This window comes from Sciurus vulgaris, assembly GCF_902686455.1.
Source record: "Sciurus vulgaris genome assembly, chromosome: 4".
NCBI classification, from domain to species: Eukaryota; Metazoa; Chordata; class Mammalia; order Rodentia; family Sciuridae; genus Sciurus; species Sciurus vulgaris.
This window is the reverse complement of record NC_136464.1, coordinates 11,363,461-11,378,660: the sequence shown is the minus strand read 5'-3', so window position 1 is coordinate 11,378,660 and position 15,200 is coordinate 11,363,461. Positions and strand designations below refer to the sequence as shown.

Genomic DNA, 15,200 nt, shown 5'->3' with positions numbered 1-15,200 from the left:
CAATTCCACGAGTAAGCTTTAGCAGCTGGGGCTGCTACTCTGGCAGGCTGTGCATCCTTACTACTCTGCGGTAATCCACCGCAAGCGTGAGTGCAAATACCTAGGTCACACAGGACCTTCTACCGACCCAAGCATGGGTGGTCTGGGCCCCGCAGCCATCGTCACAGCTGAGTCGTGCTCTACTACAGGTGAACCACCCACCTGCTGAAGAAAATTCAGGCTCTCTCCAGGTTTTGGTCACTGTGAACAACTATAATCAATTGTGGACAGAACTTCATTTCTCTAGGTTAATATCCAGGAATGGCATAGTTTAGTGTCTGGTAAAAATTAAGATTCTGTTTCCAGGGTGGCTGTGCCATGCTGCGTTACCAGCAATACACATCCTTGTATCCTTGCCGATACTTAGTATTATCCTCACTTGTATCCTTGCCAATACTTAGTATTATCACTATTTTAAATTTTTATTTTCCTGGTAGTGAAAATTGAACCCGGGAGCACTTAGCCACAGAACTACATCCCCAACCCTTTTTATTTTTAATTTGGAGACAGGGTCTTACCACGTTGCCCAAGATAGCCTCAAATTTACAATCCTCCTGACTCAGCCTCCTGAGTAGCTGGGATTTACAGGCATGCGTGCACTGCCAGGCCCGTTTTTGTTTAAATTTTAGCTGCTCCAATAGGTGTGTAACATTTCATCATGGCTTAAATGTGCATTTCCCTCACAGCTCCTGATGCTGAGCTTTTTCAGGTGGCTCTACATCCTCCCTGGTCAATGACTACACAAGTCTACTTCAATCTTTGGCTCCTTCTTAAGCTGGGCTAATTACCACTGTGTTTTCTTTCATATTCTGGATACAAGTCCTTCATATGATAAATGCTTGTTAAATACATTCTCCCAGTTTACTACTTGTCTTTTCATTCTTCTGGTCTTCGGAAGTATTTTTTGCAGAGCACAAGTTTTTAGTTTCGATGGGGCCCTAATTATCAGACATTTCCTGCACTGTGCCTCGGGTGTCATGCATGAACTCACTGCCTAACCTGAGGACTTGACGGTCTTCTGTCCTCTTTTGAAATTAATATTTATATAAGACACAAGGTTTGGGTTATAATTTATACTTTTGCATAAAAATGTCTAACTATCTTTGTTGAAAAGAACATCCTCAATTATCTTTTGTGCACAATTAGAGCAACAGGCATGAACCTTGGAAACATTATGCTAAGTGAGATAAACCAGACAAAAGGACACATATATAACTACTCTATGAGGTAACTAAATAGGCCAATTCATAGAAAGCATGGCAGAGGTTCTAGAAGAAGGGCTGAGGGGAAGCATCTCTACTTCATCACGGGGTGGGTCTGGATAGTTTGTGGTTGTGGCAGATGGAGACTTTGTTCAAGTCCTACTTCCCAGAACCTGTGACTATCCATTACATGGCAAAGGGAACTGATCGTAGCTGTGTTAGTTGGCTTTTTGTTACCATGACCAAAATCTCTAACAAGAACAACTCAGAGGAGGAAGGACCAACTTTGACTCACGGTTTCAGAGGACTTGGTCCACGGTCAGTTGGTTACATGGCTTTGGGTTTGAGGTGAGGCAGAATATCATGGAGGAAGGGCTGTCAGTTCATGGCAGCCAGAGAGGAAAGGAGGGAGGGAGAGAGGAGGAGAAAGTAGAAGGGAGGCAGGTCAGGGAGAAGATAAACTGCCCCCACCTACCTCCTCCAACTAGGTCCCAACCTCCCATTAGTTCACTCAGCTTTCAATGGATTAATCCATCTGATGACATCAGAACTCTCAAGATTCATTTGTTGCCTACAAGTAAAGGGGGCAATGCTTTCAAAATATCAACTTTGGGGGATACTCCAGAGCCAAGTTATAATAGTAGCCAATTGGAATTAAAGTTAATAATCAGCTCTCTTAACAGGAGGATTATCTGGGTGGGTTTAATGCAATCACAAGGATCCTGAAATGTAGGAGGAGGAAATGGAAGAGGAAGTCAGAACACTAAAACTTGAGAACTTGACTTTGAGAACAAAAGGGACCACAGGCCATGAAATGCAGGCAGACTCTAGAAGTTGCAGCAAGACAAGGAAACAAATTCTCCCCTAGAGTTCTAGACAGGAGTGCAAGTCTTGCTGACAACTTGGGTTTACCCTGGTGAGACCCATGTCAGTCTTCTGGTCTCCAGAACTGTATTTCCTATTGTTTTAACCTGTTACAGTAGAGATGGGAAGCCGATACAGTGGTGTTCAAAGAACTGGTTCATTTCATCTAAGTTGCTGAACTCATATTCATTCAGATGTTTCTACTAGTCTCATTCCTGATATTGGTAATTTGTCTTCCGCTTTCTTTGCCAGTCTGGTTAGAAGTTTATTTTTACTGACGTTAAAAAGAAATGGGGGGGTTGGGGATTTACCTTAGTAGCACGGGGCTTGCCCAGCACATGCAGGGCTCTGAGTTTGGTCTTTGCCCCAAATAAACAAACAAACAAATAAATAAATAACTTTAGGTTTCACAAGCATAGAAAAACAAGAAAGAATAACTAAGTTTCATTCATTTTCTTCTGTTTTCAATTCTTGATTTCTGCTCTACCTTTATTATTTCCTCTCCCCTGTCTGACTTGAGTTTACTTTGTCCTATTTCTGGTTTCATACGTGGGAGCTTAAATTATTGATTTGAAACTATTCTTCTCTACTAATTAATGCATGTAATGCCTCTAAACACCTCTTTGACTATGCTTAGATGTTTTGATTTGTTGTGATTTCGTTTTGTGTAGTTTATGATACTTAAAAATTTCCCGAGACTTCCTTTTGAGTCATGAATTGTTTAGGAGTGTATTTTTACAAGTTTGAATTTTCCTGTTATCTTTCTGTTACTGATTGCCAATCTACTTTTATACTATGGGAGAACACACTTGGATGACTTAATGTCTTAGAACTTTTCTGATCTTGGGCTCATGACTCAGGATATGACTTATCTTGGTGAACCAGGTCCCAGGTACACTTTAACAGGACACGTATTACAGTGTCATCAGGTGGACAAGTGTCAAGCAGATCTGCTTGGCCGATGGTCTGCAGTTCTATTGCTGATTTTCTATCTGCTGGGTCTCACAAGAACTGAGAGAAAAGCAGTAGAATCTCCAACTGTGACTGCAGGTTTGTCCACTTCTTCATTCACTTCTGCTAGTTTTCGTGTGTTTTTAAGCTCTACGTGTCACTGTTGAATTGACTTTTATCAATATGCAAGGTGCCTCTTATTCTCTTCTCACGTCGACTTTTTAAAAAATATCTTAAAATTTAAAGAAGAATCCACCGAAGAGGAAGATTTGAGATCCAAGAAGAACAGAATTAGCTCATGAATACAAAGGGGGGAAAAATCCCAATGATGACAACTATGCAACAAGTCTAAAAAAGCAACTGGTACAAATCAGAGGACTAAATCAGAGGACTAATTCAGAGGACCCACTGAAGAACATTTACAGAAAGAAAACAGGTTTCAGTGAATAATGTGCATGATTGCTGGAGAAGCTAGATGAAAATGATGTTAAGTTTCTGTTCAATAAGAAAAAGAAGCTAGCCGAAGTGGCACATTCGTGTAATCCCAGTGGCTCAGGAGGCTGAGGTAGGAGGATTGCTAGTTCAAAGCCAGTCTCAACAACTTAGTGAGACCCTGTCTCTAAATGAAATATTCAGAAGGGCTGGGGATGTGGTTCAGTGGTAAAACACCCCTGGGTTCAATCCCCAATACCCAAAACAAACCAGACAAAGTGGCACATCCTACAATCCTAGTAATCCCAGCTACTCTGGAGGCTGAAACAGGAAGATTCCAAGTTTAAGGCAATTTAGCGTGAGACCCTATGTCAAAATAATAAACAAAAAAGGGCTGGGAATGTAGCTTAGTGGTACAACAGTGCTGGGTTTAATCCCCAGTGCTGCAGCAGCAACCACCACAACAACAAAAAACTACCATCCTGGGACAAGACATCCTGGGGGAAACACAAATTCAAGTTCCCACAACAATCCACAAAATTTATAAAATACTATAAACCCAGTATTCATAACCAAATTATACTCTTTCTGCACCAAGATCACATGTGCTTAGGATTACACACTGAGGGAACAAAACTCTGATACAAACACATTCAAATCTCTATCAAATTTTAAATCATCTTATTAATTCACCAGGGAACGGGGTATTTCCCATAAATGAATTTTCTAATATCAGAATCTTGAATTAATGCTTTAAACACCAAATCTTTTTACTTTAGAAGGATTTTTCCTAAAATTTTTCTGTGTATCTGTACCACAGTTCAATCTTCCCTTAACATTTTGGAGCCTTTCTTACCCTTATTTTTATATGGTGCGGAGGATCGAACCCAGGGCCTCACACGTGCTAGGTGAGTGCTCTACCTCTGAGCCACGACCCCAGCCCCATAGAGCCATTATTTTGAACACCAATTAGTGATTCTAATATTCATTATTATTAACATCAATCGCTAGAATTTATTTCAGTACTAGGGATTGAACCCAGGGCCTCATGCATGCTGGGCAAGTGCTCTACCACTGAACTACACCCCAGACCTTTTCATTTTATTCTTGAGGGTCTCCCTAAGTTGTCTAGGTTGGTCTGGAACTTGCAATCCTCCTGCCTCAGTCTCCTGAGTACCTGGGATTACCCTGTGCACCACCAAGCCTGGCTCAATTATTAGGTTTTAGTGAAGGAATGTAGATCCCCTTTTCAAGAACCCTGGCCAGCTACACAGTGATTGTACCCAGGTCTTGGACGTGCTAGGCATAGGGTGTACCACTGAGATATACCCCTACTCCATGTTTTCTTCTAATATACAGTTTTTAATTTCTTCTTTACCAAGTTGGCAGTGTTCGCTGGCTATACTTTGGATGTCCACCCAGGCAGTCCTCTAATTTGCTGCCTTTGGCTTCAGGCTGGGAAATCACACACTAGTTAGAATTACAGATAACATGAATAAAGTTGCGGGTGAGCACTAGGAGCCCTCCTTTAAGAAATACGTTAATACAGTCTATGTCATTGGTTTGGGCTGCTGAGAATTATTTAGTTTCTTTCTAGTCTGTTTCCCATGATACCATTTCCATTGCCTATGTTAAGCACTCGCTCTACCACTGAATTATACCTCCAGTCCTTCACATTTCAAATAGGCTAAGGGCCCTCCAACGCGAAACTAACTACAGACGAGTCAGGTGTTGCTATCTAACAGTGATTTCTGGTTGAATCCACCATTCCTAAGTGCAAAGGCACTAGGGAAGGGGGTGGGGATCAAGGCCCAGCCAACGAGAAACAGATCTACATTTTTCTTCCTGTACCCTTCGCAGAAAAGTAGCAACAGCAATTGCAACTAAAATTTACTGAGCTCGCCTGCAGCGTTCTCAGCTCGTTCTATGTAGAAACTCATGGAACAAGTTCAACATTTCTTGCTAGCTCTGGCACGGGAGCACATAGAAGACTAGACGGGTTGTAAAGTCATCCGAGCAGAAAAATTAAGCCACAACATTGAATCTATCTCTGACGGAGAGGATGTGTGCAACCAGGGGTGAGCGTCAACTTCGGTGCGAGGCAGTCTGCCCTCCCCGGGCACACCGGAAGTTTTGAAATATCCTGCAGGCTAGCACAGGCAGGGTGGCTTCCTTCGCCACAGCTCCGCGGGCCCTCCCAGGGCTCGAGGACCTCCCCGAGTCTGAGTCTGCAGCACTCGGGGCTGGGCCACGAGCCGGAGCCAGGCCGTCAATCACGGCAAGTGCTGGCGGCTGCGCCTCGCCGCCCGCGCCGCGAGCCCGGCAGGTGGGAGGCACCTGCAGCCGCGGCCCGGGGAGGGCTGTCCCGGTCAGGCCTGCGGCCGCAGGCGCGCTCTGGAGTCCCTCGTGGGGGCCGCGGGGCCGACCCGCCCCGGCCAACTCCGCAGCCCGCCCGGCCCGCCCCCGGCGCGCCACTCACCGAAGAAGCCCTGCACGATCCCGAGCGGGTGGCTGAGCCAGTCCTCCCCGCAGGGCATCTCGCCGAGGGCCGGGGCCGGCGCGGCCCGGGCGGCGGCTCTCCGCGGGCCGAGCGGCCGGCGCCCAGCTCCTTGTCAGGGGCTCGGCGCTCCTCGCCCGCGCCCTCCCACGCACGGCGGGGCGCGGGCCGCCCGGCCTCCGGGAGCGGCGGCTGCGGAGGAGCTGCTAGCGACCTGCAGGCGCGGCGCGCGGACCCCCAGCCTCCACTTCGCACAATGGCGGGAAACAGCCGCCGCCGACCGCGCTGCCTGCGACCTGGGTGGAGCTCGCGCGGGAGGGGCGGCGGGGGCGCGCGGCGCGGCCCCGCGCAGGGCCGGAGGGCGGGCCGGCTCTCCCGGGGCGGGGCCGCCGCCATCTTGGAGACGGGCAGAGGAAGGGCAGGTGGGGGCGGGCCGCGCGGCGACGCCTGTCGCCCAGCCCGGAGCCGGGGACGCCCAGAGTGCGGCTCGCGAGCTGAGGGCGCGTCCTTGCGCTAGGGCCAAGGGGACCCCAGCGTCAGCTCCGGGCACAGTCAGGGGTGCAGGAGCCTTGGCTGTCAGTCCACCTCTTCTCCTGCTTCAGGCGTTTTCGTTTTGCTGGTGGCAGCCCTTTTCCTTGGCGCCCCGCCCCAAATCCCGTTGGGGACACGGGCAGTGAGTGGGGACTGGGCATTGAACCCAGGGGCGCCGTACCACCGAGCTGCATCCGTTTGAAATTCCGAGACGGGCTCGGGCTGGCCTCGAGCTTGCGGTGCAGCCCCGCAGTGGCTCGGCCGCAGGCGCCCGGGGGAGGCCTGCCTTTGGATGAGGGCACGCCTAAGAACCCGCGCGCCCTGCGCGGCTGTGCGGGCCCGAGCCCGAGGGCGGGTCCTATGGAGAGGCGGGCGCCCACACACCCCCGCCGCCCAGCCCTGGGCGTGAAGCTGGAGCGGTGGGGAGCACCCCGCGCCGCCCGGCCCGGCGCCCTCACGACCAGGGTGTGCCAGCGCTGTCCCGCAGTCGCCCTTTGCCCAGGAGACGCAGGACAGGTTCAGGGGTGCTCCTGTCTTCCTTGGCCAGGAATGTGCCTCAGAAAACCGTATCTCCTCACAGGCATCTTCTCAGCTGGGAAAAGGGTGCATGATCCCAATGGAGTCCAGAAAGTGGGGCGCTGAAGAACCGAGCTCGCTTAGGAGGGCAGAAGCTCTCTGTTGGAACTTGCACCAGGCCTCGATCCCTCCCCAGCACCGCAAAAACAAGAACCCCGAAGCAGTCTTTGGAGCCTGAAGTCCTCCTTAGGGCTGTAGGGGAGGGGAAAAAAACTTCATCTTTTCCTGTTCTCCAGTGGGACCCCTTAACAAAACTTGCTCCAAGAGAAAAGTAAATCAACTGTATGTCCCATGTAGACGTGGGGAAACAGATTAGCGTAATCCAGTAAGTGCTTTGGAATTGGGTTTATATAGCATCTTTGTCAAAGAAAGGACAGAGGAAAACAGTTTTATGGTAAATTGGGAAAGTAAAGATGTGGTAGACTAAAGGTAGACACAATTCAGCTATTGAAGTTTGCTGTGTGTCTTACCATCTTTGTCCTGTTAAGAGTCTAAACTTTTCTGTCCTTCCTGGTAGACAGAGGAGGAAGGACACCTTTGGAACTTTATGTCTTGTTTTCCGGTGAATGATGGGCAGGGAACTTTTCTTGTGTCTGCTTCTCATTTGCCTTCAACTCAACAACCCTTATGTCAGAGTGGCATGTTTGGGGGTGACATTCTGGTTTATTTCAGGATAAAAGAGGTAGTTTGAATTGCTCTTGTGAATTCATTATTGACATACTGTGTTATATACTTGTTCCTTGTGAGTTTAGTGAGCTGAGAAAAGTGTGAAGTCTGGGACATTGCCAACACCGTTCACTCAGTGCAAAGGGTTGCCAAGTCCCTGGTGCTAAATGGGGGAAATCTTGTATTTTAGATTGGTGCCCAGTAACATGCAAATAAAGTTGTGACATAAAGATGAGTTTAAATCATTAAATTTCAGATTTGCTTCATCTGATTTGCAGCTTGGTATCAATTCAGCAGTGGCAAGTGTGGGAAAGAAAAAATACCTATCCCTTCTACCTTTCTGAGTTCATGCTTATGTGTTTTACAAGGAAAGGAAGACCTGAAGAAGTGTTTAATTCTGAGTGTTTTTATGCTAGGTTTTTGTGTTTGAAATGTGTGGAGCTGGGGATTGAACCCAGAGCATGCATGCTAGGCAAGCACTCTTACCACTGAGCTACATTCCCCAGCCCTAATTTAAATAATATATTTAACCTATCAGGAATATAATTTGAAAAAAAAAACAATTTAAAAACTATTAACGGGATTTTTTTATTATCTTTGAATATATTTTATACTTACAGCATCTCTCAGTTCAGATAGTTGTGTTTCTAGTCTCAATAGCCACAGGTAGTTAGTGCCTATCAGACTGGACATCATAGGAGAAATTGGGGTCTCACAGGATTGTAAGTCAATCGATTTGATATTTAACCCATAGGAAGTAAGATTTTTTACTCAAAGGCATTTTCAAAGGTCTTTTGACACTCAAGGAAACCGAAAGATCAGATCAAAAGCCCCCACCTGAACCCATTGTTTTAGGTGGCCTCAAGTTAATCCCATTACCTTGACAGATACGAGTTTGGGGAGGAGGAACGTGGAACTGAATGGAAATATAATACTAGAATTCTGACCTGAAAGAGGCAGCAACTGTTTAAGGCTTAAGGCAAGTCTAGGGTCCCCAACTTGTCCCAGAAGGAAACAGGACGCTAGAGCTGTAAAACCCCACAGAAGACACACTTCCCACTGCCCTTTCAGATAGGGCTATGAAAGAATGTGGCCTAGAAGAAACCTAGCAGCAGGCAGAGCCAGGCCCTTGGAGAAATGTAGAACTTAGGAAGTCATTTCCAGAGGCCAGAACCAGAGGCAGCCTGGACTGACCATGAAAATTCTCCACTATCAGAGCTTGGAGCATTTGCAATTTATACTTAGCAGGATTCAGTTGTCTCTATGGAACAGTAGTTGCTGTATTTTCCATTTCTCCTTTTTTCTAATGGGATCTTGATTGCAATTGCAGTTGCTTTGTTCTTGTTCTACCATTGTCCTCTGGGGACTTAGTCATAATCCAGTGGACTGGAGGAGCTGCACCCAGACCCATTGAATACAGCTGAGCTACACCCAAAGGTCCTGCATTTTCGAGCCCTATGTGCCTGGTTGCCTCCCTTGGGAGGGAAGCACTTGTACATTGTATGGGAAGAGGATGGGTGCATATTTGGTGGCCAGTGTCAGGCTGTGATGGTGACTGTCATTTGCCCACCTAATCTTCCTTCATAGGATGTTAGGATGTGGCCACCCAGGTGGGGACTCAAGTTCCCAGTTCTTCCTGCTTCTAGGAGTGACTTTTTGCCAGTGTTCTCACCAGTGGAATGGAACAGAAATGATATGGGCAGCTTCCACCCACTTGTTAAGATGAAACCTTTGTCCCAGGATTGCTCTGATCATTTCCTGCTGGCCTGGAAGCCCTAAATATTAGTGATCAAAAGGTCATGAATATGTCCTCTTATATGAATGAGACACAAACTTCTATTTTGATTGAGCCATTGCATTTTTAACTCTCTTAAAAAAGTAACAAGCCAGGTGTGGTGGTGTATGCCTATAATCCCACTGTTCAGGAGGCTGAGGCAGGAGGATCTCTAGTTCAAAGCCAGCCTCGGCAACTTAGTGAGACCCTGTCTCTAAATAAAATCTGTATGTGTATATATACACATACAGATTTTATTTATATATTTATATATGTGGCTAGGGATGTGCCTGGGTTCAAGCCTCAGTACCAAAAAAAAAAAAAAAAAAAAAAAAAAAAAAAAAAAAAAAAAAAAAAGAACTTGAAGTACCTTCATTATCTGTGTTAGAGAGCATGTTTCCTGTATCCTATGTGGAAAGATTGTCTTAGTTTTTCCTTTGTTTTTCTACAGAACCTTTCCCAGTTGCTTTCATCAAGAGTGTGCTTGAGAGGTAAATATATTGGGAGCTGAATTTCTTTGCATTTGACTGTACCCTTTGGGGACCCATAAGATCTTTTTGTTTCCAGTGCTGTGGTGTGAGTCTTTTCAACTACTGTGCTGGGTATTGAACCCTTTCAATTTGGACACTCCTTCATTTCTAGGAATTAGAATATGATTCCTTTCCCTGCATCTTCTGTCTCTATTTTTAGCAGAACTGTTAATATTCAAATTTTGAATTGCCTTGCTAGTACTCTAATTTCTTACATTTCCCCCCCATCTTCCATCTGCTTTTTGCTTTATTTTGGGGGAAATTCGTCACATCTATTTGCCTTCTACTGAGTTTTAATTTTGTTATCCTTCTTTTTTCCCTGAATATTTCCTTTAACTTTTTTTTTTTTTTTTTTTGAATGCTTGTGATTGAACTCACAGCCTCACACGTGCTAGGTAGGTGCTTTACCACTGAGTTGCATCTCCAATCCTTTTTATTTTGAGACAGGGTCTCACTAAGATGCTGACCCTTGTCCTGGAACTTGCAATCTTCCGGCCTCCAGAGTAGCTGGGATTACAGGTGTGCACCATTGTGCCCATCTTTTCTGCTGTTTTATCTACCTTTGCTGCTGCTTCTAAAATCTTGTTGCTGTGGAAAACTCATCTTTAATGGGTTTATGCTTGAAAACAGAAACTATTTGTGCTTTCAACAGTTTCAGAAAGAGCAACTGAAATGCATCTATTCAGTCTTTCCCAAGAGATTATTCTATTTCTGTTCATTCCTCTGCAACCACTATGATTGCTCACCTGATCTCCCAAGGTCAGCCAACTACTCTTCCTACTTGCAGAGTTGCCCTTTCCTTGGCGACTTTGTTACACTGAAGCCAGAATGAACTTTTTATAGAGCAAGTGTTATTATATCTTCATCCTCCTTTGAATCCTTCAATTCCCTTTTGCCAGTACCCTCTAAAGACTGTACAATAGTAACTAGCTTCTGTCTACTTTTTATCCTCATCCCCCAACTCTCTCCCATTTGTTCCCTGGGCTCTAGCCAGTCTTTCATCTGTTTCTCTTAACACTCAATGTGGCATCTCCTTCATGTAAAATTGTTTCTTACTGTTTCCTCCAATCCTTCATTCCCTAAGCTTTTTCAGTTAACATCTATCCTTTGTCTTGTAGGTCTCAACTTTAATTTTTCTTCTTCAGGGAAGCCTTTCATGTCACTCTAGATTGGGTAGGTCCTTGGTTGATGGTCTGATGTGCAAGATATTTGCTCTCTCTCTCCATGGAAAGATTCTACCTCCTTACCTGATGTCAGGGTTCTAGGAACACACTTTAGGAAATTCTGCATTATATTATTTATTACATTTTAGTTTATTGTTATTATGCATTTAGCTGTCTGTCTTAACCAGACTAAGTTCCCCAAAGGGTCTCTATTTTATACCCACTGTTCCCTTGGTGTTTAGTACACTGCCTTGCCCACCTATAATGACAGAGACTGTCCTTGACCAACCTGTAGCATGGCTTCTAGCAGGCTGAGGTCATGTATCTAGAATGACTACAGCCCTTTAAAAATGCCTGCCTGGGCTGGGGCTGTAGCTCAGTGGTATAGCACTTGCCTTGCACATGTGAGGCACTGAGTTCAATTTTCAGCACCATATTAAAAAAAAAAAGATATTGTGTCCATCTACAACTAAAATAAATAAATAAAAATAATAAAAATGCCTGCCTGAGAAAATCCCAGTACTGCTAGAATTTACTATTTTTAAAAAAATTTTTTTAGTTGTAGGTGGACACCTTTATTTTTATATACTTATTTTTATGTGGTGCTGAGAATCGAACCCAGTGCCTCACACATGATAGGCGAGCTCTCTATTGCTGAGCCATAACCCCAGTCCTACTTACTGTTTCTTTGATCCAAAACCTGGTGATAGACAGGTCCCTGAACCATTGATTAGAACAGTTACTTTGGAAGGCTTGCAATTAGAAATTCTCCTTTTGCCCCTTTCAGATATAAATCTTCTACCATCTGGAACTGTCTCCACAAAGACCCTTTGAAGTGTGTGTGCATTCAAGGAGATTGGTAATTCTCACTCTGTGGATACCTTGCTCTAATGTACACCTTCTGTCATGAAACTATGAGAATCGTGTCTCCTCTGGATAAGCACCAATAAACAAGCCCAGAAGGCCTAATCAGGAAGACCAACCTTCTTTGCAAGTCTTTGCAAGGGAAAGTCAGTGCCTTTCCCTTAGCTCACTCAGCCCTTAAAAATTTCAAACTGCTAGTTGCGTTGTGCATACCTGTAATCCTATTGACTTAGGAGGCTGAGGCAGGTTGCAAGCTGGAGGCCAGCCTCAGCAATTTAGCAGACCTGTCTCAAAATTAAAAAGATAAAAAGCTGGGGGTGTAATTCAGTGGTGGAGGGCCCAGGGGGTCAATTCCTAGTACCTACTGAAAAAAAGTCTTGAACATTTTGTTTCAATAAGGCTAGTTTCTGTTCAAGCTGGAAATCCCTTTTGCAACAATTATTACTAAATGAAACCTATCCTATTGTTTTAGCTAGTGTTTGGTTTTTAAAAACATAATCAGTACATTTAGTAGTCATTTAATTAGTTAACAGTTTGTATATAGGTGTAATTTGCTGGGGATGTGTTTCATTATTTTACCGTTTCTTTTGGGGTCTCATCTCCCTCTCCCACCACCTAAGAAGCTCAAAGACTGCTTATGCTACTTTTTCTTTCATAACATCTAACTATAAAAAATGATAATTATGTCAACTATGTCCAAGTTATCTACACTGCATTTTATCCTTTTTTTTTTTTTTTTTTTTTTTTTGGGTGCTGGGGATCGAACCCAGGGCCTTGTGCTTACAAGGCAAGCACTCTACCGACTGAGCTATCTCCCCTGCATTTTAGATTCAATTTGTCGAGACTACTGTGGATACATATAGAACGTTACTTGAAATGTCACATCCTTACATTTCAGTCCCTATTTTCTTTTTTAAACATTTTTCTCCCTATGTCTTAAAAACGTCAAAGGTTTTACTATTTCTATTTCGGTGCGAACAAGAGTTCAGTTCAGATCTGTCTGGAAGGGCCGGCGGGCGGTAGAACAGGAGAATCTGCCTCCTCTTGGCTGCGATTGCTTCCACTACCTTCTCCTCCTGCCCTCCTTTGGGAGGCACTCTTCTACCTTGTCCCGAGGTATTCCTCTGTCCCTCCAAATTATTTACCAGTTGAACTATCCCTTCAGTACTTTCAGGAAGCCCAGAGCGCTTCCCGCAATCCGTGACTTTCAGCATCAATTTGCGGTTTCATACGAAGCCCGCAGCGTCCGCTCTCCCACTGCCCTGCTCCAACCTCAAGCCCCCGTCTCAAGCTGCGCCTGCGCAGAAATCGAGCGAGTCACGTGCGGGTTCGGGCCTGAAGCTGCTGCCGCCATGTTGACTTCTGGCAACGCGGTTAGGTGAAGGGAGAGGGCCACTGGCCAGCCTCTTCTTGCGCTGTCCTCTGTGCGCAAGTGCGGAAGTGCGCTGGCCCCCAGGGTGACCGGTTTCCGGCCGGTGGTGCCGCACCGGCTTCCCGGAGACGTGTAACGGACGGTGGGCCGAAGCCATGGCCGAGAGGAAACCTAACGGTGGCAGCGGCGGCGCCTCCTCCTCCTCGTCGGGCACGAACTTACTCTTCTCCTCCTCGGCCACGGAGTTGAGCTTCAACGTGCCCTTCATCCCAGTCACCCAAGCCGCCGCGGCCCCGGCCTCCCTGCTCTTGCCGGGAGGTAGGAGGTGGAGGGCCCTCCCGCGGGGCGGGCGTGTGCGGGGAGGCCGGGACGCGAGGCTTTCGCTCTGCGGCGACTCGCGCCGGGCGCCTGCCAGGGCCAGCAGTGCCAGCAGTGCCAGGTTGGAGAGGGCGGGGCCCGGTGGTGAGGCTGGCTTGTGGTCACAGTGCCGGGCACTCGTGCGCTGGCTTTCCACTGATCCCCGGCGAACACCTACTGGTGGGCTGAGTGCCGGCAGGGAATGCAGATGATCAGTCGCCCTCTCCTAGGGTACGGCGAGGCATCCTCCTAGGAGACTCCGGGTGTAGTGGGGTGTCTGTCTCCTAGGAGACGGTGAGTTATCTCTAGTGTGGACGTGTCCCTCTTCTGCGGAACAGTAGGCCCTCTTCTACTCGGAGACTCCTGGGTTACAAGAGTCTCTCTTCTAGGATAGACATCGCCCCCTCCTAGGGTAAATGTGTAGTACAGACACAGTGTATTCCTCATGTTTCAAGGTAGCGCACCACTTCCTGTGTGCACCGCTAGCTTTTTGCTCATATCTGTAGTAATGTCCAGGGTGATTGCTTTTTGGTGGTTACATAGCATAACCAAGACCATAGTGTTGAGTAGTACAGGCAGTGTTCCAGGCCTGGCCCTGTCAGTAACTTGATCTGTGACCTCAGTCATGTTACTTTATCTCTCTGTGCTTCAGTTTTCATATATGTTCAGCCTTGTGGGATTGTCCTGAGAAGTGACAATTTCTATGAAACACTGAGCATAGTGCCTGGCACTTGCAATGTCATTGTGAACTAAACATGTCTGCCCCTTCATTTAGACTGAGGCTTGTTGAAATTTGCAGCTGTGACTTAAATACCTTTCTCCTCCCTAGTGTATTTTGATGCATTAATTAATTACCTTTTTATTTTCAGGATCTTGTTTAGTGTTTAGCACATAGGTCCTCTTTAAGTGGTAATTTTTTTCCAGTGAATAATTTATTCCTGCATGAAGAGCTAAGGACAGCATCATGAAGAAGTGGAGAAGGACTTCAGCAGTACATAAAGGTTCCCCTTCTCTTGTGTTGTTTCTTCTTGGTGCTTGTCACTACCTGACATATACACATATTTATTTTCCCCCACTAGAAACATAAGCTCCATGAAAGCAGTGTCTTGGTTTTACTCACTAGCACATATATGCCCAGTGCTTGGAGTTCTGTAGACGATGCAGCAGATACTTGTCAAATGAATGAGAGGGTGAGCATCAGGAAAGTGTATGTCTCCTTTAGGCAGCGTGGTGGAAAGATTAGGCATTGCTGTCTTTGGTGAAGAACCAGCATGGCTGGAGCAGAGTGCTGTGGGAGGATCTAGGAGTAAAAAAGGCCAAGCCAGAGGTTTTTGTATAATCCTGTGCTCCACAGTATTTGGTTTGTGTGTGTCACTGTCAAT

The 15,200-nt window shown here is 46.1% G+C and overlaps 2 protein-coding genes across 6 annotated transcripts in view; one reads left to right on the top strand and one right to left on the bottom strand.

Moving 5' to 3' along the window:
- The window catches only part of MCMBP (minichromosome maintenance complex binding protein), a 35,636-nt gene extending 29,334 nt beyond the window's left edge, over window positions 1–6,302 (bottom strand). For both annotated transcript variants that reach the window (XM_079137175.1, XM_079137176.1), the window contains exon 1: window positions 5,968–6,302. In XM_079137175.1, coding sequence (XP_078993301.1) covers window positions 5,968–6,025 — 58 coding nt within the window. In that variant the 5' untranslated portion in view covers window positions 6,026–6,302. The remainder of the gene's footprint in view (window positions 1–5,967) is intronic.
- A 7,208-nt stretch (window positions 6,303–13,510) lies between these two features.
- SEC23IP (SEC23 interacting protein) overlaps window positions 13,511–15,200 on the top strand; it is a 42,300-nt gene continuing 40,610 nt past the window's right edge. For 2 of the 4 annotated variants that reach the window (XM_079135839.1, XM_079135840.1), the window contains exon 1: window positions 13,513–13,779. In XM_079135839.1, the coding sequence (XP_078991965.1) occupies window positions 13,617–13,779 (163 nt within the window). In that variant the 5' untranslated portion in view covers window positions 13,513–13,616. Of the gene's footprint in view, window positions 13,780–15,200 lie in introns of all 4 variants that reach the window. The other 2 variants (XM_079135841.1, XM_079135838.1) reach the window with 2 other exon arrangements.